This window comes from Meleagris gallopavo, chromosome 9, assembly GCF_000146605.3.
Source record: "Meleagris gallopavo isolate NT-WF06-2002-E0010 breed Aviagen turkey brand Nicholas breeding stock chromosome 9, Turkey_5.1, whole genome shotgun sequence".
NCBI lineage: Eukaryota > Metazoa > Chordata > Aves > Galliformes > Phasianidae > Meleagris > Meleagris gallopavo.
In genome coordinates this window covers 11,387,396-11,409,874 of record NC_015019.2, presented here as the reverse complement: position 1 = coordinate 11,409,874, position 22,479 = coordinate 11,387,396, and the positions used below count along the sequence as shown (strand labels likewise).

Here is a 22,479-nt window from a genome sequence, read left to right as displayed (position 1 = left end):
TTTTCCTTTCCGCTCCCCTCTTCTCCCCTTTCCTCTTCCCTCCCTCTCCACCTTTCCCCCATTTCCCATCCACCCCCTTTTCTCCTCTTCCTCTCCCTCTCCCCCAGCTCTGTCCCTGGCAGTGGGCACACACAGGGATGAGCAGCGGGCTGGTGTTGCGCGCCCCGCTCCCCGACGACTCCTCAGCGTTCACCCCGCTGAAGCCCGTCACCATGTCAGGGGAGCCTGGCGAGGACACCTCCGTCTTTGAGGACATCAAACCGCCTGCCAGGGCCCCGGACAACCCTCCTGACCTGGCACAGGTAAGGCGGAGGCCCCCGGAAGGCTGCTACAGCCTCCTGCTGAAGACGGATAGCTGCGTGCATTTGCTTTAATTCTGTTTTGTTCAGTTTATATGTGGTTTGATTCTGCTTTTTCTCTTGCTTTTGGCACCTCAACCGCTTTGCCCGCTCATCCTTTCCCCGTTGTGGCTCTTTCTCCTGGACATGTTTGGTTTCATATTTTTCTCCTTCCCTTCCTTGCATTTCTCTGCTGTTTTGGAGTTTTGGAGCAGAGCTCTGCTCCTGGAATGGGTTTTGCTCGCTGCAGGGAGCACCCAGGGCCCCGCGCCATTGGAGACACCACAGACACTGGGATTGCATAGTGCAAGGGGAGCATTTTTATGATTATTAATCTTATTTCTGCCTCATGGCCGGGATAGAATGCACCTGAAAATTCTCCAGCCCAGTGTTTTCCCCACACGCATTCTGGGGATAAAGACCAGGATTTAGGGTGCCGAGGCTTCTCCCTGCCACAAGGCCGTCCTTCCCAATGGGAATCAAGTGGGAGCTGCTGTTCCAACCTCTTTCCCCAGGCACACGGGGCGAGCGGGGCCATGGCTGATGATCCCCGTGTTCCCAGTGCTGCTGTGAGCGGGGCCCCGCGAGGTGGCGGGAGGGCGGCTCCCAGCCCCATGGCTGCCCCATGGGGACACCTCGTCCCGTTCTGCCCTCTGCCATGGCTTGCCAGGACGGGGCTGGCTGTCGGTGCTGCCAGACAAGGCTGTAACCCGTCACTGCTCCGGCCCCACAGCGCGTCCAAGTGCCCCCCGGAGCCTGCCCACCGCGGTCTCCTTATCTCAGTCTCTTCCCCACTCTACAAGTTGCTGCTCTAACAAGGGGAGGGGGGCAGCTCTTTGCTGGTGGAAACATTATTTGATCCGTGTTGGGAGGAGATTGGGCATTTATGGAGTTTGTAATTGTTTTGGCCCTTTTCTCGGCCTTGCCAGCTACTTTGACCCAAATTACAAAGCAAAAAGAAAGGAGATAGAAATGTTTTCCCATTCCAGTTTCGACTGGATTGACCAAAAAGAATTTTTCCCTTTAAATCTCAAGAGGCTGGTACTAGAAGGGAGAGGGAGAAGGAAAATAAACAAACTCAAGGTGCATTCGGGGGGGTGTTCCAGGGGAGAAGGAGACTTTCCCACTGCGACACCCCCAGGGCTGGCTGCTGTCAGAGAGGGGGTGCATCCCTCTGGGCTGGGTTTGCTCTCTGGGCAGCTGAGTGACCCTGCTGCTGAGTGCCCTGAGCCTCTTGGAGCCACCCATGGCTTCCCACCTGTCTTCCTTGGGTGCAAGTGTTGTTCTCTGTGGTGCAAACCCAGACCCTGCCCTCCTGTGAGAGCTGCCCCTCAGCTGGTGGAAATGAAGTCATGAGAACAGGTCTCTGTGACCCTGGGGATGATTCTGTATGGCCGGGAGCGTGATGGTGGTGGCGTGTCCCTTGGTCCCTGCCAAGCACGTGGGACAGGAGCTGGCTCCTAGTGTGCTTTCCTGCAACTGGTGAGCAGCACAAGGTGCTAAGGGAGCTCATCACAATGGCTGTATTGCTAAAACAGGAGAGAATGGGGCCTGACGGGGGAGTCCCGTCGTAGGATTTGAGGATGGCTGTGGTGATTCAATGGGTCACGCTGGTTGCAAGTCTTGCAGAGCTGATGCTGGAGGATCACTTGGGCCTGCTGCAACACTGGGTGAGGTCAGGACCCAATGTAGAAGTGGTTGTGAAGAGAGAACAGAGAAAACACAGCCTGTCTACTGCCATGACTGCATGCCCTGGCAGCTAACAGGGCCAATCGTGCCCTGGGGTGTACAGAGCCAGCACTGCCACCAGGCGAGGGAAGGGATTGTTCCACTTTGCTCTGCACTGGTGTGTCCTCACCTCGAGGTTTGGGTGCCACAAGATAAGAAGCATATAAAACTATCAGAGAGCATCTAAAGGAGGGCTACAGAGATGAGGAAGGGCCTGGAGGGCATGGTGTGTGAGGGTCCCTGGATCTGTTGGGTCCAGAGCAGAGGAGCTGAGCAGAGCCTTTATAGCAGCTGCAGCTCTCACAGGGAGTGGAGGGCAGCGCTGAGCTCTGCTCTCTGTGACAGCAATAGGGCCTGAGGGAACAGCATGGAGCTGTGTCAGGGGAGGGGCAGGGGGTCAGGGAATGGGTCTACCCCAGAAGACAATGGGCATGGAACATCCTCAGGGCAGTGGGCACGGCCAGAGTTCAAGGAACATCTGGACATCACTGTCAAACTCCAAATTGGGCTTGGATATTGGGTGGTTCTGTGTGGAGCGAGGGGTTGGACTCAATGGTCGCTGTGGGTCCACTCCAACTTCGGGATACTCTTTGATTGCCTCCCTTTCCACTAGTCGGTCTTGTGAGGAGCAGGGATGTGCTTTCCTGTTCTTCAGTGACCCAGTGCCCTGCACAGCATGCTTGGATCCAGGGTGATGGGTGCTTAGAGGGGACTGGAGTTGTTGTGTTGGGATCAACTAGAGCTCACAGCCTCCAGGACCAGCCTGCAGGTCTGCACATCTGGTGGTCTCTGTGCCTGGCAGGTGTCTGCAGGGCTGCAGGGAACTGAGCTGGTGTCTGCAAAGAGGGTAGGCTCATCCCCATGTCCTCGCAAGGAGACCTGTCGGGTTGGTGGTGGGCTCATCTTAACTCACCCACTACCACTACAGTTTAATTTTGCTGCATCTTCCAGATGCACAGACTCCCTGGTGGTGAGGTGTGGGACAAAGCAGCTTGGCTGAATTTTGAGCTGTGGGAGCACAGTGGCTTTGTGCACGTGGCACAAAGGGCGATTGTTCCACCGGGACGCTGCGCTCGGCGGGCAGCTGCAGGAGGGGATGCAGCCAGGGGTGCTGCAGGTGTGCTGCTGTCTTCCCTCCCGCTGTTTCCCGGAATGAGGGAGGTTGCAAATCAGCCAGGAAAACGTGTTTGCTTGTCTCTGACCACTAAAAAGGTGGGTAGGGGAGGGAGGGAGTGAGCAGGGGACTCCGACTCGTAATAAATGCAACGGATTTCCCTTTATCACTCTTCCTGAATGGCTGTGGGAGGCACACGTAGGTTGGAATTACTCACGAAAGTTTAGGGCAGCTCATTTTTGACCGGTGCATCATCCACTACCAAGTTTCCTCTCTCAAACCTGTTTGGTCAGCTACCTACGCTACTTTATTCCCTGGTCCAGTGAGCTCCTTTATCTAACCCATCCACTGCAAATAATCGCACTTACACCGTCTTGTTAGCTGAGCCCCTTGATTAGAATATTTGCTTTCCTCGTGCTCCATTGGTGAATTAGGTGAGTCACAGGGTACTGTTGGTGTTTGGGGATTGGATAACCAGTGTTTACAATTCAGATGTTCTCAGAACTTGAGCTGACATGAAAACTCTCAAAAAAACCCCATGGGCTGTTTCCCACATCAAAGAGGCTCAGCCCCTTCCAAGCTTAGATTGAAACTCAAACAAAGATTCTTTCATTAAGTTCAGAAATGCTTGGAGAATTCTTTGAAAATTATTTTTTAATTTTTTTTTAATGTGATGAGAGACCTTCGAATTTCCACCAAGGACAGGATTTGCAAGTATTCAGATGTGTTTAATGACCTTGCTCCTTGTAGTATTTCCAGTACTAGCAGGAGAATGGCAAGAGATCGGTCTCATTAGAGCCAGGTCAGATCGTCCAACCTCCAAAAACACGGCTACTTCTTTCTTGTAGGAGTGTAGTCGGTTGTCCATCCGCTGTCACCCCTGTCGTATCTGAGGCGATTTGTTTCACAAAGATGCAGATGCCTGCCCAGCCCTTCATCCTTGCCTGTACATCAGTTTTTTTGCTAGCATCAGTTTTTTTGCTCCCTCCAAAGGGAGGGGTAGGTTAATGCTTTCACTGAAAACCCCTGCAAAGAGTGCAAGGTTTGATGGTGTTCGCTAATAGCATGGAAATGACTCAAATCTGTTAAACGAAATGGAAAAGTTCAGTCACTCCTTTCTGACTGCTCAATCTGTTGTTACTTTAGAACAGAATGTTTCATTGTGAGCATCTTCGGTGTTTGGTATTTTGGTGCCTCTGCATCGTCCTTTAGGGAGAACTTGATCATTAGCTTGACTGGCTGTTTGACGTCATCTCCGGGATATCACCTCATGTTTTCCAGGGCCTGGCAAGCCCCATTCTATGAAATGCTCCTGCTGGATCTTCTCCAGGGCTCAGCACCCTTCTCCATGTGACCTGTCAGCCTGTGCCCTGATTAGTCTCCATTAATTAGAGCAATTGGCTATTCATTTCTATGTGTGGAAAATGTGGAAGGAGAGGGTTTATGCTGAGGGAAGGAAGCTGGAGGACACTCTCTGAGGATTGCTGCTTGAGGATCCTGCTGGCAGCATGGATGCCAGGAAATGTACAGGGCAGCGTGCACACCAGAAAGGACTGCACTAAGTGTCCTCTCAGTCCGCAGTGGTGATACTGGCAGTGTTTACTTGGCCTTGTAACACGCTAGGTGCTGTGCAAGCCCAGAAAAAAGTTGGCCCAAAGACCTACTCACTCAAATACAATGTTTCTACATGCCTTAGGGTTTGTTTTGTTTTGCTAACTGGTTTGGCGAGGAAGTTGAAAGCTGCAGAGATGGTGGGATTTCTGTCTGCACATGAAACCTGACCTTGCTTCTCCCAGACGTGCACGGGGTATTGGGTCTGCTTTGCTCATTGTACGAGGAAGAACAAGCTTTTTGGCCTGTCTTATCACTTGCTGATTGCCAGGAGGACTTCACAAGCCTCAGCAAGCAGCAGATGACTCACTCTGCCTTTGTCAGACCTTGCCCTGGGAATGTGCATCTTTTCTTCTGATTGGAAGAGGCTGGGTGATGAGTATGAGCTTTCTGATGGTTTGAGTGAGGTGGAATGAATCCCACCCATAATCTGGCTGGAAGAAGCTCCCTGTGAGCTCTTACAGCCTCTCCCATCATTGGTTCAGGACTTGCTGGAGAGCTCAAGAACCAGCCTAGTGCCCACTGGCCATGCAGTAGCTAGAAATGGGTGGATGAATTTGTCTGTGGGCAACATATGAGAACATATGAGAGCTTACATCTACTCAGATTTGGAGGAGAGGAAGTGCTGGAACAGAGGCTGCAACCAGGATGGAGAAATGGTGCTGCAGGTGGGCCAGCTTCTAGCTGAAGAGAGCAGCAGGGGCTGTGTGGCTCTTGGAGGTCAACTTTTGGTTGTAAGCCTTAATTGGGGGAACATTTGAACTGCATGTTTTGCCTGGGACTGATCTTCCAGGATTTGAAATAGCATTGTATCATTGATCTTTCCAGAAAAGCATCCATACCAAAGTCCATCCAGTGCAGCCTCCAGTAATGTGTGCCCACTTAGGTTGATGGAAAACCTCCAGTTGGCTTTGATGGGCTTGGCCCCAGCCTCTGCTGAGCAACAGCACTTTGGAAAGAGAAAACTGCATACAAAGGCATGACTCACTTATCAAGAAGATGTCCTCATGTCATCCCCTCCCATGAAGACACAATTTCAGAGGGCTTTCCTTCTGCCAGGGCAGAGTAGGGAGCAATGGGTGAGGAGAAAGCTGTCCCTCTTTCCTGCCCACTCTCAGGCTCCATGCAGGCAATTGTTTTGTGCTTGGTAGGTCTGGGAAAGGGAAAATCAGTGTGGGGTTACTCTACGATTGACGTGAGACCTCTCATCCCAACCTAGATCTGTCTAAGGCTAGGTGGACCAGGTAGCTGTGGTGTTCAGTAAGGCCTAGAGATGGTGCAGCAGGACCAGAGCTTCCTCTAAGGTCTATCGTAGATATTTTTTACTTCATTTAAGCCATTGTTTTTGGAAAGATTTCTGCTTGTGTTCTCAAAGCCCCCTGAAGCTCCAAACTGGCCCTCTTCTGGGTACTTGACCTTGGAGCTAGATGACGGTGTTCTGCTTTCTCTGGCCTTTGGGATCACTGACTGTGGTGGCATGGTCTCTGTGATAAATAACCAAGGTAGACTGCCTTTCAGCGAGTCCTTATCAGTCGTTGGAGGAAAGGAATAGCAAACAGAGTCAGCAAGCCTGCTGGAAACACTGCAGCCTATTGGCTCAGCCAGAGGCCATCTGGCCACATCTGCCTCAATGGCAAATCTTGGGCTTAAGAAAATCCCTCAGTTCCAAGAGGTGATAATTAACTCAGGTAGTTCAACTGCAAGGGCAGAACAGTGCTCAGGAATAACCCTCCAAGGCAGCATGGCTCAGCTCCAGCTCCAAAATCTGGGAAAAGGGTGCATCCCTCATCTTGCTCTCAGTGGTGCTCTTGCAAATGGAAAGGTGTGAAAATTTCAAAATTGGAAGCTGGTGGGGCAGATCACCTCTGGCAGCCATCTCCATGGGCTCCAGAAAGGGCTTGCACAGAGACTTCAGCTTAGATGCTCGCTTTCCAGGTGGCCCAAGCTCGTGAAGATGGATCTTGCCCCATTGCACCTAATGCTGAATGCTCTAGGTGCAGTGCTACCTCTAGGAGTTGCTCCTCACCTCTTTGGGATGGAGCAATCAGAGGAGCCCACCTGTGACACCCACCTACCTAAGACCAGGGTTTGGCTTTGCTGCCTGCAGTCGTGCTGGGCTGTTTGCAGCAGCTAGGCATTAGCCCCTGTGAACTTGAAAGGAAGAATCCTGGGGCTTTCTCTACTAATCCTGTTTTGCAGAGAGTTCCAGAAGACTTGAGGAACAAACAGAAAATAACGTTGATCGAGGTCAATATCAAAACCAAATGATCATAGAAACAAATATTTACCCAAGTCAATATTTAACTAGGAAGACAATAAATGCTGATATTGAACCAAATCTGTATATAAATACGGTCTATTTATAACGTGTACCTTTAAAGGGGCACTGCCAGGTACTTGCCATGGCTTTTGATTGATGATTATCCTCCCCATTGTTTGCCGATTCCCTTGGAGGCTGGAGTTTCATGCAGGTGCAGGCAGGAGAAACAGACTGCACTACGTAATCCCACGGCCTGGCCATCATTGCCCTTGTCCCATGAATGCTTGGGGAGGTTCCTCCCCCCGAGCTGGGGAGTGGGCAATGGGTTCAGGGTCCTTACTTTGCAGAGCAGGAGGGGGCTGAGGCCAAAAGGGCTGGAAGACACCAAAAAACGAAGAACCTCTTTGCTTCTTCCTCCTCCCCTTCCCTCCCCCCCAGCTGCTTTCTCTGCCAACTTCATGAGCTCGTTGCCTGTTTAGCAAACATTGATTTCTCTCCTTGTTCCTCTGTGGTGACTACATTTGATGTTTCTATGGCGGTTTGTTATTTATCAACTTCAGATTAGAAAGCGTTTAATCATGGGAAAGACATGTCCCGCCTCCTGCCTGGTCAGCTGTGCCTCGCACCTTTTTAGCGATGCTCCTGGTTAATTGCTGGCAAAATGGCCTGATTGGCTCAAGCTCCCATTTTTGTGCATCCTGCCAAGAAATGTTTGTCTGGGGCTCTACGTTTGTTGATCAGTGTCCTGATAACTACTCAGCCTGCCTCGGATGGGATTGAGATGAGGGATGGGGGCTGCCAAGGCAGGAGACTCCTGCAGGGTTTTTGTAAGTCGGGATTTTGGCAGAGTGGGAGGAATTGGGTCTGTGTCTGCTGGCCACAGGAGCGTCCATTTGAGAGAGAGAAGAAGAGTGGGGAGTCCTTTCCCTCTGCCTGCATGGGTTTTTGTTTTCTTTCTGCTGGCAGTTGAAAAGACCCTCCTATATGGTCAGAAATAGATACTGTGACTTTGAGGGGAAAATGCAGAAATTCAGCATTTCTATTGCACTGAAAACTATTCCCTTCCTGGCCAAACTGAAAATCCCAGTTTGGAGGAAAGGCCTCTGAAGCATGGAGGTTTTGTTGATGTCTGCTTTGGCTGTGTTTCCCCTTGGCTCGGTTTTTGCTGGAGCTAGTGACCCATGACTGCTGGCACCATTGTCAGTGCAGTCAGTGAAGCCTGGGGCATGCCCATCTCCTGACCCTGTGTCTCATCCTCATCTTCAACAATGCCATTACGGATGCTTATAAGGGAAACTGGATCACTGAGCCCTCCAAAGAGTCGCTGGGCCTTCATCTGGAAGGCCCTGTGTAGTCTTTCTCCATAGAGCCAGAGTGGGATGGCTCTTGCAGTATTGAGGTGCACTGAGCGCTGTGGCTGTGTGATTGGCTTAGTTCTCAGAGAGGCAAGAAAATAGTTAATTTTCTGCCTGTGCCTGTCAGATGGGGAGGGGGGAACAGGCCTGAGCATTTCTGGTCATTCCTGCCTCATGTGAGCTACCACAGAATCCTCAGCTGCCCTCCCAGGAGCTTGGCTGAACTGTGCATGTGGTATTGAAGCTGTTTCTTGCAGGTGATGGGATGCAAATCCCCCAAAACCATCATAACTCTATCCCAGAGGCTTCACCATGAAGCATCTGTTCATGCTTCCGGTCAGCCAATGGGACCAGCAGCCCTCCAGGGGTGGCAGATCTTATGTCCCCAGCTCTTTTGGCACCTGTCCTATCAAGGCCACGTGGTTTTGTGGTTTGTCATCAACCTGTAAGAAACATCTTCCATTTGGATGCAGCTCTGAGAATATGTACACCTCACAGGTGGGAAAACGTAGTTGAGTTGGTTTTACTGGTTTGCTTTGAGAGTGAAGCCTAGTCTGGTTTCCATCCCTTGCTGCTCTGACTGTCCGGCTTATTAAGCATGTGAATAATCCTATGGTGAGGAGATGAGGCTTCATCACAATCCTGGAGAAACCTCGTGGTTAGGGTGAATGCCAGTGGAGGAGAAGCATGGCACACTGAGAGGTGGCAGCAGCTGCAGGAGAAGGGTGTGGAGTGAAAGTGGGCTGTAGGCTGTTGTTGATCCTGCACACACAATGTCAGGGCCCTCTCCACCCCTTGGCGAGGATTAAGACATAAAAAAAGAGTGTGATTGCATGAGCTGGGAACCGGGTTTGCCCCTCCTCCCCTTGCCTGTGATTCCGAAGAGGAAAGCAAGCCAAAAAAGCATTGCTGTTGGTGAACAGAGGGAGGGCAGTATCATGGCTGTGTTCCCACCTCCAGGCTGGAGGAAAATGGAGGTTCTCCCAGCTACTCAGGATGGCTCCCCAGCTCTGGGTAACCTCTGAAGAGAACCACTGGTGAAACCCCAATGGAAATAGGGTACTAGAGAGAACAGTTTAGGGGGCAGGTTTTTACTCATTGTCCCTGCAGCCCTGCTTGTTCCTCCATCAGCCTCTGAAATGCATGTCCTTGGGGTGCTGGCTGGGGCTGCAAGGGTGGAATATACAGAGGTGCGGGAGGTGGGCTGGCTTCAGGAGGACCTTTCCACTAACACAGCCCTGTCTATTCCACAGCTGCACCCCATGAGGATGGAACAGCGGATGCCGCTCACTCTCGAGGTGAAGAGCTTTCCTTCTTCCTCTCTCTGCTTGTTTCTGCCCCTGTTTGTAAGAGGTACCTGTAAGAGATCCCCCCATCCCAGGGCAGGCCACAGCAACCTATTCAGAAAAAGGTGGTAAGGACGTGGTGACATCTCCCTACTCCTTCCTTCCTTGAGGTCCTGCCACTAGCAGGGGTGCATTCCCCCTGCCTATGGTGTCTCTGTCCACGCTAGCCATCTGGGTGACAGTGAGGCTATGTCCTCCATTGTGAAAAGTGGTGTAAGCAGCATCTAGAAGGAGACACCTGCATTTGGGATTCTTGAGTTGGATCCCACCCAGGCATGACAGGAAGGCATCCCTGCATGTAGTCATCCCAGCTCTTGTGTCAGCTGTGAAGGGTGGTTTGGGGGTAAAGTGTTAGGTGGGAGGTGCTTAGGTGAATGGTTTGGTGTTAAGTATTTGCTCAGTGCCCAGCAAGCAAGGTGCTGCCTAGTGTTGCTAGGTTTTCCTGGGCCACAAACAAATCAAGTGGCTCTTCTGAGGATACCTCTGGGGTCCTGCAAATTCTAGAGCATCACTGGCATCACTGTGATGCTTTAAGTTCCAGTAGGGTGGGACCTCCACCCCTGCAGTGATTCTGCAGCCAAGGACAGGGCTGAAAGTCTTCCCTGTCCCATCAAAGACGATTGCTTTGCTCTTCTGAGAAGTTGTGCCCTAGCACCCCTTTTCCCCTGGGGCTGCCTAGAATCAGAAGTGGATTTATGAGGCTCCATGGAGTGGGACCAAGCAAAGCTTGATCTGCAGGTAGAGATGAGGAGAGAGGGATGGGAGACACTGGGCAGGGGAAGGCAGTGACAGCAGTTGGACAGATGGATGGTCTCTTAGTGACAGTGCAGCCTGGGGTCCAAACTTAGAGCCCTTTCTCCACCGAATATACCTGCCTGGCCACCCGCTGCATAAGAACCTATTTGAGTGTGGAGGGGAGACCTTTCCTGGGAACTGAAGGTGAGAAACTCAAATACCAGAGATAAGGGAAGGGTAGAAGTAAAAGGCATCCAGCGCCTTCCCCCTGTTTCACTCCCCCAGCAAGTGGGGCCGTTTCATCGCTCAGGTATGCGCGGCATCTGGAGCCTCCGGTCCCACCCAGGGGTCCAGTTTGGTGCCAGGGTGGGCACACAAGCAGCACTCAGGGCTCAGCTCCTTGTGTGGCGTGGCTCTCCCATACTGGGTGGTGTGGGGGGAGCAGAGAAGGGGCCAGGATTTTGGAACAGTGCCCAAGGATGGGTCCTCTGCTCTGAGCTTTCACTCATGCAGAAGAGGATGTATTGGTGGCATGTATTTGTGTTTGGGTGGAAGCCAGCTTAGTCGTGCATTGCCAGTGTGACTTGCAGAGGTGCAAAGGCTCTTTGAATTCTCTGGAAGCACAGGTGATGTGCTGGAAAGGGCGAGGAAAGTACCTTGGATCCTGTCCAGCTTTGATAAAAGCAATGAACTTACAGCAGAGATGACTTTGGCCTGGTGGCATAGTTCACAGCGGCACAGCCCTCAGCTCAAGCATAATGGGTGTGGGATGGGAGCAGCCTGCACTCCTCAAGTGCACTGTAGGCTCTGCCAGGGAAGCCCTGCAGTTTTGCCAGCTCCTCTACATATCAATGAGTCTATGAGGGCTTTGCCATCAGCTTGACACAGGGATAACCACATAATTAAAGGCTGTAGCTTTATAGAAGAGCATTAGTGCTTGTGTATTTAACCACAAAGAGCAGAAAGTTGAGTCATCAAATGCCAGGGGATGAGTTTCCTAGCGGGTTGCTCCATCAGGTTGCTGAATTATTGGGCCTGGATCCAGTGGGATGCTGCATCAGGCATGAACTCTGAGAAGCAGTGGCTGAGCTATAGGTTCTGTTATCCTGGCAATTCAGGGCTGCACAACTCAACCAGACGTTGGCCAAGGGCTGAGTCATTTTACCAAGACAAAGCAGCAACAGTATGCCTGGCAGTTTCCATTTTAGGCTCACAGTCCATGAAATTTGTGCCAACATCTCTTAGGTTTCTAATGCTGTAGCCAAAATTACTCTCGATTAATTGTCTCAATTAATTTTCTCAATATTGTCCACCCTAGAGTAAAATGAGGACATCTCAGGTTGCTGAGTTTAAAGCAGGCCAGAGTCAAGATGTCTAGGGTGAGCTACTCCAAACACATCCAGGCTGACTTGGGCAGAGCTCCACGTTTTATCCCACATCTAATGCTGTCATTTGTAGGACCAAAGAACTGTGCTAAATCACAGAATCACAGAATAGTAGGGGTTGGAAGGGACCTCTGGAGATCATCTAGTTCAGCCACGCTGCTAAAGCAAGTTACTCAGAATAGGTTATATAGGAAAGTGTCCAGGCAAGTTTTGAATATCTCCAGTCTCATCATTATCAAGATGAACTTCTTTCATGACAGCATCCTTGGCCTTGCTCAGCCTTTGGTACCACTGCAGGTAGGTAGGAGGGAAGTGGGACAGAGGACAGGGTGACATCATCTCTGGGAGTCAGAGAGTGAAGCTGATCGCTGCAACACCTGATACCTGGGCTTGTAGCTCTCCTGGTTCCCCTCTAGTACACGTTGAACATTGAACTCCTATAAAGCCTGCTCTTCACAAATTCTGTTCCCTGTATTTTTCACCCCAGGGACGATCTGAAATGGATAAGTACCTCTCCAACCAGATGCCACCCGTCCCCATGATACCAGACAAGAAATACCGCCGGGAGAGTGCCTCAGTGGTAGATGAGTTCTTCTCAACAGAGAAACCCACTTCCACGCCTTACAGTGTGAACATCAATGTGATCCTGCCCGACACCACGCACTTACGCACTGGACTTTACCGATCCCCCAAACCCATGACGCCATTCGCGCAGATCAAGACAGAGCCTGGCACCAGCTTCTCCCAGCCCTGCTCTTCCACATCAGGCTCCACGCAGACCCTGCCTGACTTCACCAGTGTCTTTAGCATGCCCCAGTCAGTGGCAGTCAATAACATCTTCATCAAGCAGGAGATGCCTTCTGATATCTCGCTATCCAGCAGTTCACAGCAAGCGCAGTTTTACCAGATGCCTCTTGGCAATGGCAACGCTGATCTTACCAACCTGACACCCTCCTCAAACAGCACCACAGCCATCAACAGCCTTAGTGGTGTCACCATGTCCACAGGTAACGCCATGTCCAGTGTGCTTCACAGACATGTCCAGGCTGGAGGGCAAGTTAAGCAGTACTCACATGTCTCCCAAGGACAGGAAAACTTCAACATCTCAGGGCAGTTCTATTCTGTGCCAGGGGTGAACCTGCCACCTTCACCCCCCAACTCGCAGCCTGGCAGCCCAGAAAATCAACCAGAGCTCATCAACACCATCTCTCCCCCACCATCCTATGAAGCTACTTTTGGACTGAAGCTGGTCCAGTCATCCCAGGTCCCTCCAGTCCCCAGCAGCCTTGGGACCCTCTGCCAAGGGCACACTGTCATGCAGACCCTCAAATATAACAGACGCAACAACCCTGAGCTGGAGAAAAGGAGGATCCACCATTGTGATTATCCAGGTATTTCCACTGTTTTGTCTTGGTTTTGGGATCCCTTATTGGCACAGGGAGAGTGCGGGCTGCTTGGAGATTGACCAAGAACCAAGAGAAAAGAGTCATACCCATCAGTGACTTCAGGTTCTGCATCTAGGTGATTCTATGATTCTGACATTTTGTTGAAAGCTGCCACCATGTTTTTGCAATTAGCAGCGTGTGCTGAATTGTCTGCCTCCTGCTCACAGCTGTGGGAGATAGGACAGAGGAGGTGTGGATGGACCATGGGTCTGGGATGGAGGCTGCTCCTCTGCTTCAGTCAGGATTGGTCAGAGTCATGTCTTTCAGGACACATTACCAAGGTGCAGCTCCCCTACAAGCCAGACTGGCTGCTCCAGGAGTACGGGAGAGAAAGAATGGGGAATCCTCAACCCTGACCTCTTCTTTAGCAAAAAGGGACAAGCAGGGTCCTTCTGGTGAAGAAAGATCATTTTGTTTCCCAGTCTCATACCCTGGGCACTAGCTCACCTAATTTCTGCTTAGAGCTTGGCCTGTTTCAGTCTTGTTTCCATCAAGGCAAAAGTGCAAATGGAGAGGAGCTGAAATGCAGAGGTTGGCCTTTGCTTTCTGAAGCACCTGTTGCAAACAAATACTGTGACAGGGACTTCCACAGCCTGTGCCACGGCACAAAAAAAAAAAAAAAAAAGGCATTCCCTCTATTGAGTGTTAAGCCTTTTGCCAGATGTTAACTTTTCTTGGAAGCTGAAAAGGGATAGAGGAAGGGCAAGGTGACGTCCAGGTGGGCTTTCTTCTGCACAAACTAGCTGTTTGCCCTCCTGCTTGGCTAATGGGGTTGTGGGCTGCAGGGAACCTGGGATAGCCCATCACAATAAATAAAAGGAACTGCCAGAACTGAAAGTGTTGATCAGTCATTTTGGTTTTCATTGTTAGCAGCTTTGCCACTGGGAGGGTATGATGGCTTTCATGCGTCCTTGCTGATGAGGAGCTGGTAGACCCACCCAGAAGTTACTAGCTTCTCCTTTAACTGAATGAGCGCTCTCTCTTTTAGAGACATCTTTTTCTGAAAAACCAAAAAGTTTTAGCTAAACTGGGCTCCGTGGGGTGTGCTCAGCCTCTGTGTCCTCTCTCTGCTGGAAAGCTGTGACTGAGCACAGGCGTGTGTCTTCAACAAAGGGGAGCAGAGGTTGGGAACTGTAATGCCCCCGAGTTTTTATGGGCAGTGGTGCTCAAGGATCTGGGCTGCTGAGAGTTCTGTTGGCATCTGAAAGGTTTGGAAAATGAAGGTCTAACCCAAAACTGCTTAAAGACTGTTGGTGGGAAAAGGTATACAGTGCATTGCTGGGGGTCTTCAGTGAAATCTTCCTAAGAGCTCAGGCTTTTTTTTGACTCCATCTCACTTGGAATGTTGACTGCTCTTAATGTCTGCAAAGTCCAGTGGGGAGGGATGCTACTCTGGGCTCTCCAGGATGACAAACAGTATCTGCAGGTGTGGTGTTAGATTGGTGGCAATGCCAGCATTGGGAAAATAAACTGTACTTTGCAAGTGAATGGGGAAGTAGCACAAGGCTTTATTAGATGATGTGGAAACATGGGAAGAAAAAATATGACCATGTTGATTAGAAGGGTAATAAAAATTCAAATTTATATTTTAATATTCATGTCAAAACTAAATGAAGCAGCGCCATAAAGGCAACATGAGGAACTTCTTCAGACCAGGTGAAAGGAAGAATGGGCAGTCATTCATTGGGCGATGTTTGTTGTTGAAACTTTTTTGCCAAAATCACAGTGTTTCTGCTGAGAGCCTTTCTCTGATTAAACTTGCTGGTGCTAATCTGAAAAACGTCCCACTTTGTGCCTCTTGGGAACCGGCCTCATCATGCCTGCTAAGTCTGTTGCAGAGCCCACTTTCCCTCCCACTTTACCATAGTGGTACCAGTGGCCTCTGGAGCCCAGCAAGACAAGCAGCAGCTGGCAGCTTGTGGTGGTGAATCTGATATTTCCATCCTGCCTGGAAGGCCAGGGAAGTTCTGAAAGCTGAGGTCTGGCTTTATCCCCTGTTGTTCCCAGCACAGTGCCTATGAGTGTCACGGTTGTGTAGCAAGAGATGGAGAGTTGTCAGTGTTTGTCTGTGCTGGAGAACAAGCAATGTCTTTAGATATTGCTGAAGCAGAATGGAGATGTCCAGGCTTATTTGCATGCTGCTACTCAGTGTGCTTTTCAAGGCCCACTCTGTCCCTGATCCCAAACATGAATGTTCTAGGTTTGTTCCAACAAGAGCCCCTTTTTCACTGGGAAGTTGTCTTTGCTGTTTTCACAGGTTGCACAAAAGTGTATACCAAGAGCTCCCACCTGAAGGCACACCAAAGGACTCACACAGGTAAGAGCACCAAATGCTGCCAGCAAACTGCCAGCCCTGAGCTGGGGTGGCTGTCAGGACAGCCTATTGATGCTAATGGTAACAAAAGCCCAATGGTTGCGCTGGTTTCTGAAAACTTTATGCAGCTTGTTGCCTTCTGGAGGGATAGTCTAGGACGCAGGAAACTCCTAGGAGGTTCTCCCAGTGGGCTGGGAGAAGGAGGTGTCCCCTGTCCTCTGTCACGTGTGGCTTGAAGGATCCTCCTTCCAGATCTCACAAATCCTGGCCAGCTCAGATCCTGCCTAGCCAACAGAAAAATTGCCTATTGGCACGTGGTACGTATCTTTGACCTCTGAAGAGGTGTCCATGGCTCCCAAGCTGGATTTTCTGGGCTCATAGTGAGCTCATCTCTTCTGTGAGACTGCTTGCTGCCTGGTGGCTGTCCTCTGGCTGTAGGGTGAGGGTGCTGAGGTAAGGTAAGGGCTGGTGTCCCTGTGCTCCCACCACAGCCAGCTGGCCTGCAGCAGACCCAGCTCACTTGTGCATTCAAGCACAGGTCTCCTCATTAAGGTATTTATTATACCTGAAACTTTATCAGATCACCAGGTAGTCCAGGAACCATCAGTGCCCTCATAAATCTCTTTTATAGGAGGGCTGATCTTTACTGAAAGCAATTAAGCTGGCCCAGAGTTCACTTTTCTTTTTTATGAACAACGAACAAAACCCATCCTGAGGCTGGGAATCAGCTCTTGTACTTGGCTCAGTTCCTTTTCCACCTTATCAGCCCTTCCCACAAGCTGGCCAGAAGACTTTCTTTGTGCATGAGGTTCAGTATTTCTGGGCAGGGAGCAACACGGAAGGGGTGGCAGAGACATGCAGGAAGGACATTGTCCCAGCACTGATAAACCTTGGTCACAACGGTGATCTGCACTTGGGGCCACATGAGGGGTCTGGCTCTAGAATTAAATCTCTCTTTTTCCTCTCCTTCTTGGAGCGCCACTTAGGGATGCAGCTTATATGAGACACACGTTGTCCCTACAAACCACGCTATAAAGATGTATCCAGGCAAACTTGGGTGGTTTTTGAACCCAATAAAGTGCAGTCATTTTTCCGTGTTTCCCAGTAACAAGGCAGGAAACCAAGATTGGTTGCCATCTTCCAGCTCACCTGCTGCAGGAGGAAGGGCAGGGGGCCCAGGAAGTGACCTGAGCCACTAGGAGAGCTGCCAGTGGTGGCAAAAAAAATGGGAACCCAAAGTTGAAGGCTACATGCAGGCAAGCTCGGGATGTCTGTGTTTGGTTTTTGAGGTCTGTTCTTTCTGCCAGGAGGGGTTAAGACCGTGGGAGCACACCATTACTCAGGTCTTTTCTTGCAGTTTGTCCGTTGCCATGGGCTGGGCTGTATTCATCTCCTGGAGACACCATTCATTTCCTGGGTGCCATTGTGAGATTAAATATATAACCAATCCGCTCCCCGCCCCCCCAGGGCTGGGAATGCCAGCTTGGGCCCTTTGTTTGAGCTTGCCCTGCCGTGCTGTCCTGGGAGATGGAGCCAGCTCACGGGACAATGGAAAGCATTTTCCCTCCATTCTGGAGCTCAACCTGGTATTGTTTGAAGCTATAGGGCCTTGGTGGGGTTGACCCAGCCAGGTCACCTGCCTGGGACAATGTTTGTGGTTGCACGGTGCAAATCTCGCTTTCACATGCCGGCATGATTGCTGACAGACCCCTGCACCTGCCCTCAAGTATGACTGCAACTGCTGCCTTTACCCGCCATCACAAAACACACCGTGTGGAGCTTTTTGGGGAGCGGGATGTCATCTTAGTGCCCCATCTCCTCCAGATCCACCTCTGTGCATTCAACCCTAGAGTATGTGGTCTGGTGTGTGCTGGAGGCTGCTGCTTTTGCTACGGCCGTGTGTTTTCTGTTTCCCAGCCAAATCCACAGCCCGTCTGGCAGCAGGGCTGGGGGAGGAACAGGCCGTTTGCTGGTGAGCGTGCCGGAGCACTGTGCACATGCCCATGCATGCACGCTGCGTGCGTGCGTGCCTTCATGCCGCGATGGTGCGCTCAGCAATTGGCCGATGAAACAGTAAATATTTGAGGTCGGGAAAGTCAGCACATTCCCTGAACTCTGCCTGCTTGTTCAGGCTGTTAAGAGTGAGGGCTAATATTTGAGAGCACCACACCCAAGCAGGGAGAGGGCTGCAGCCAGGGTTCAGTGCGGTGGCCAGGAACTGCTGGCGGGCACGGGCTTCTCCAACCCGGTTCCCAGCTGGCAGGGGGTTGCACAACGCCATTGATTTCGGTTGGGGAATAGGTGTGTGTGTGGGGAGGAGGCATTATGTCATGCCTGATGATCCCAGGAAAACTCAACGTCCAGCTACTGCAGGGCTGGGAAAAATGGGTGGTGGCTTCCAAGATGCAAGGCTCTGAGGAGCCTTTCTTTCTCATGGTGCACCCCTTATCCCACATTAACAGCAAAAATAAAAAAGTTTGGCTTTTTAGTCAAAAAGAAAAAGAGCTCTGGAAGATTTGTACACAGATATCCAACGGGCTTGAGGTACTGACCTCCCATGGCAGTGACCTTTATTAGTGCAGATCATCACAGTGGTCCTGAAGTGGGGCAGCCCCAAGTGCCTTTTAGCTGTACAGGAGCAGGAGACGGGCGCAGGGCAAGCTGAGCAGGCAGGTGGCCGTGCTGTTCTCTGCGTTCTGATGATGACCTGTGGCTCTTCCCTGCAGGTGAAAAGCCCTACAAGTGCACCTGGGATGGCTGTGACTGGCGCTTTGCCCGCTCCGACGAGCTGACCCGGCACTACCGCAAGCACACAGGTGCCAAGCCCTTCAAGTGCCTGGCCTGTGGCCGGTGCTTCTCCCGCTCTGACCACCTGGCACTGCACATGAAGCGGCACCAGAACTAGGGACCACCTCCATTGCTATGTCTCCAAGGGCAGCTGGGACTCTTCTTCGAGGGGACCTGTCCTCCACTTGTACATAGGAACAACCCCGTGCTGTGGTCAACTGGCAGGACAGAAGGTGAATCCCACCCCAACCTGGTTTTAAAACAGATACCATTAAAAAAGAATGATAATTACAGACTGATCTTGCCACAAAGCTCCTTGTAGCACCAGGGCGATGGGTCTTGGGTGGCAAGGTCTTTCTTCCAGCAAACCTGCTATTTATTTGTCTCTTGGAACCAGCTTTCCTTGGTGTCTTGAGCTCTTGAGGATGTTTTGCCCCTTTCAAGGTTGTGCCTTTGGGGAGTCAAAGGATGGCTGGGAAGGCTGGTGGACCAGGGTGTCCCACTAGTTGTGAAATCCTCTTGGACTGCCCCATTTCATGGCCATGACTGGCACTGGTGACATGGAGAATTGCGGCCCATGGCTGCTTGGGTTGACAGCCCCGGTCTCTATGGGGGCATAGAAGAAAGTATGAAATACTCACAGAAGGGACAGTGCAGAAGCTGTATCCTGTCGAACCCAGGGCATTTGCCCTGCTTGGATAGATTTTCTGGTTATGTCCGTTGCATTTCTGCTTCCAAGATGAAATGTGATTCCAGATGAATCTGAGAGGACCAGAGTAGGTCCCAAAGCCACTCTGGGGACAGCAAGGAACTCACTGTGAGCTCTGGCTTCCCAGAACATGCCTTTCTCCAAAGGGCAGGCTTTGCTTATGCCTTGACCACATGCATGAGGAACCAGACATCACTCATCACGCTGGCTCTGTGCTGTTGCTGTTTCACCACCTTTAGACAAAAGAAAGGGGAAGAAGAACCAAAGAAGCATCTTTAAAACAAATTCCGATAAATCCTGCTGTTCAGAATGTGATCATGTTACCTACCTCACTGGTTTCCTGCCCCAAGCTCTGCAAGGTGCCTCCCCCCACTTCCTCAAGTGCCATGACGCATAGGGCACGTTGGCTCTCCTTCAAAGCCTACCAGAGCTTAGGTGTGGGCAGAACAAGGCCACACCAGCTCAACCGGCAGCTGTGGAGGTAATAAATAAATCAGGAACAAATAATGGGCCTGGTGCGTTCAACAGAATATTGATTTCCCCCCACCCCAGCTTCTCTTTAATTCATCCTTGAACAAAATTAAGGAACGTGTGGATGGATGCATCTCCTCACTGGGAACTGAACTGCAGCATCTTCAGGCCCATAAATGATCTTTTGCTAACTGCAGCCATGGCCACCAAGCTCTGGTCATGGTCACGTCCTCATGTCCTTACTTTAGCTCTTCCGTCATGACTTGGTGGGGAGCAGTGGGTGCGGGGGCCAATGGACTTATCCACATTTCATCCTGTTGGCTGTGGGGTCTCTGTGTGTGTTGAGGTCTGGTGTGTACAAGCGGTAGAAGCCAACATACTGGGGCAGGTGCTGTTGGTTTCTCCTCCTGCTTCCTTTTGGAGACCCTCAGGACAGGATCAGAGCAAAATGGGCTGAACCTCCTAAACATGTGAGTTAAACTACAGGACACTGGATTGACCAGCTCACTGCATGTGCTATGGGGCTGGTGGTGGGCTCACCCCTCACCCGTCACTCTCCTAGAGGGACTTCATTGCTCCCCCGTTTTATTTTGGGGACAGAAACCTCCAGCTGCCCCCATTTCTATCTCCTGGGGCCCAAAACCCACATGCTGACAAACAAGAAATGCTGATCCAGGCAACAGGCAGCTTTAAATCTTAGGGGAATTTGAAATAATTTACCTGATTATCTCTTCTTTTTTTTTCTACTACAGAAAAAAATGCATCTGCTCATCCTCACATAGATACACATCTATATTTTTGTTGCATTTGAGATTATTTTGATGGGGGACTGAGGAAGATGTGCCATAATGAATAGCCCATTCCAGTCCATCTTTGCACCTCTAGTCTATATGCAAAATGTTGCCATGCAGATGTCCTACTAGTGCAAAGGCAACACTGAAAGAATCCCCAGCGAAACCAGAGTGCCTCTCAGCTTTTATTACTTTATTTCTGTCTCCATCTGTGTGTTCAGTGGCTGAAGGCAGTTTTGCCTGTGAGCCCCAGAAGCAGCTCGGGCAGGAGGGGAGGGATGCTGAAGGAGCAAAGCCAACAGCAGGGGAGAGATAGGGAACTGAGCTGGAGGAAGGTCTCTCTGTACCCTGTCCCTTCCCAGGGCAGACAGGAGACACTGGGTAAGGTCTGGGAGCCTGGGGGGCTCTTCCTGCAAGGTTTCCTGTGCTTTGTGCAGAACAAACCCAGCTTTGGCAGCCTGTATCATAGCAGCAGAACGGCTGTAAATAGGAAAGCACTGCATTGCTTGGCATGTCTGTGCGGGCTGAACATGATCGTTCACTGCCCAGAATGAGCATAGCGAGAAAAAGTAATTGAACCTGGAAAACTTGGGTGGAAGGTTTATTTTTTTCTTCTGGTGATGCTTTTTGTTTGTTACACAGCCCCTACAACTATTAATCTATCTAATATTTTGTAATAAAATTTTATCTCATGGAGATGGTGTCTCTCTTCCCTCCTGTTGTAAGTAGTGCTCCTGTTGCCTTTGCCTGCTACTCATGTGTGTGTGTGTGTTGGTTTTATAAGCTTCATAAAAGGAAAAAGGGCTTTTTTATTTGGTTGGGTTAGGAAGGCAGGTATCCGAGCAGGGCAGGACTGGTGTGTGACGATAACATGCAGCACCAGGCAGTGCTGTGAGTGCAATTCTGTGGCCTAGGCTGACACTTCAGAGGAATGCTGAGCCCTTCCTCCAGTTGATGTTGCAATGCTGTGCAGAGAAGGAGGGCGGGAGAGGGTTTTTGCTGTCCATGAATGCTCATGGAGTTCCCCCACCTTTTACGCTGGAACAGGAGAAGGAGCAGCCCTAAGGGATGTGAGCATCCTCCTGTCCAAGGGTTTAGACGAGAAAGGAGGGATGAGGAAGTGCTGGGCTGGAGAGGCAGGCAAAATCCCCTTTGGTGTTAAGTCTGTGTGTATACATACACCTTTGTACACATGCAAACAGCCAGCTGCACATCGGCCAGGGCTGTTGAGCTCATGCCTTTTGCATGCGTGCACCTGCACAAACGTCTACAAGTACATATATAGTAAAAATATGTATCTGTAGGCATACACACACACACATATATATTTACCCTGTATGCACACAGGCTAAACTAAACAGCTCTATAAAAAAACGTTTCTGGCTGGACCTCGTGTCTTATCCAACATCTTTGTGTTTGCCTTCTGGCTACACTTGTGGAATCATGAGTCTTATTCCATATTAAAATCAACAATTTTGTATTGCTTTCCATAGGTCTTGTGTTTCAATCAGATTTTCCAGAGAAATCCTCCTCTTTCAATAAGCGTCTTGGTTCCCCAGCTGGAACTCCATTAAGATGCTGAGGAGTTGTCTGACATCCTTTTTTTAGACAGTCCCCAGGTGTGGCACTGTTTTTCTTTCCAAGTTCTTCACCTCCCTCTCTTGTTTCCAGGCTTCAGTATCACCCTCAGATTATCCTGGTGAAGGGATTGTGAGAGCAGGACACCAAGCCACACACCTTCTGTTGTCACTTCTCTGCAGTTCTGCTTCACATTACCTGGACAGAAATGGAAGCAGTGCCTGGGGAGCCACCGTTCTCTATACCATGATTGATGCCAGGACCCATGGGAATTGGGATCTACTCCTTCACTGCATAGCTGGCAAAGGGTAGCATTTGCTGTTGGCTTCAACTTCTGAACAGCCTAAGATTTACTTTTTTTAAGTCTTCTGTCTGCAAAATAATGTCATAACTGGGGTAGAAGAGGGAGGGGATAATGTTGACCATGGGACAGGGGACCTGTGGCATGAGGAAGGTGGTTGGGGGCTGTGGAGGAGATGGGTGCTTCTGTGGAGTGAGGCATTAGGAGGATG

The 22,479-nt window shown here is 50.5% G+C and overlaps 1 protein-coding gene across 3 annotated transcripts; it reads left to right on the top strand.

The window, feature by feature from the left end:
- Nucleotides 1–27: 27 nt before the first annotated feature.
- LOC100547584 (Krueppel-like factor 5) lies at nt 28–20,335 on the top strand. 3 transcript variants are annotated; one of them, XM_010715322.2, is made up of 5 exons: nt 28–302; nt 9,660–9,704; nt 12,360–13,263; nt 15,575–15,634; nt 18,358–20,335. In XM_010715322.2, exons 1-5 carry the CDS (start codon nt 138–140, stop codon nt 18,534–18,536), a joined length of 1,353 nt encoding a protein of 450 aa, XP_010713624.1. In that variant the 5' UTR covers nt 28–137; the 3' UTR covers nt 18,537–20,335. The 3 variants fall into 3 exon arrangements, with proteins under 3 accessions (XP_010713624.1, XP_019473783.1, XP_019473784.1); XM_019618239.1 differs by lacking the exons at nt 28–302; nt 9,660–9,704 and adding exons at nt 10,292–10,490; nt 12,133–12,169; XM_019618238.1 differs by lacking the exons at nt 28–302; nt 9,660–9,704 and adding an exon at nt 10,291–10,490.
- The last annotated feature ends 2,144 nt before the right edge of the window (nt 20,336–22,479 follow it).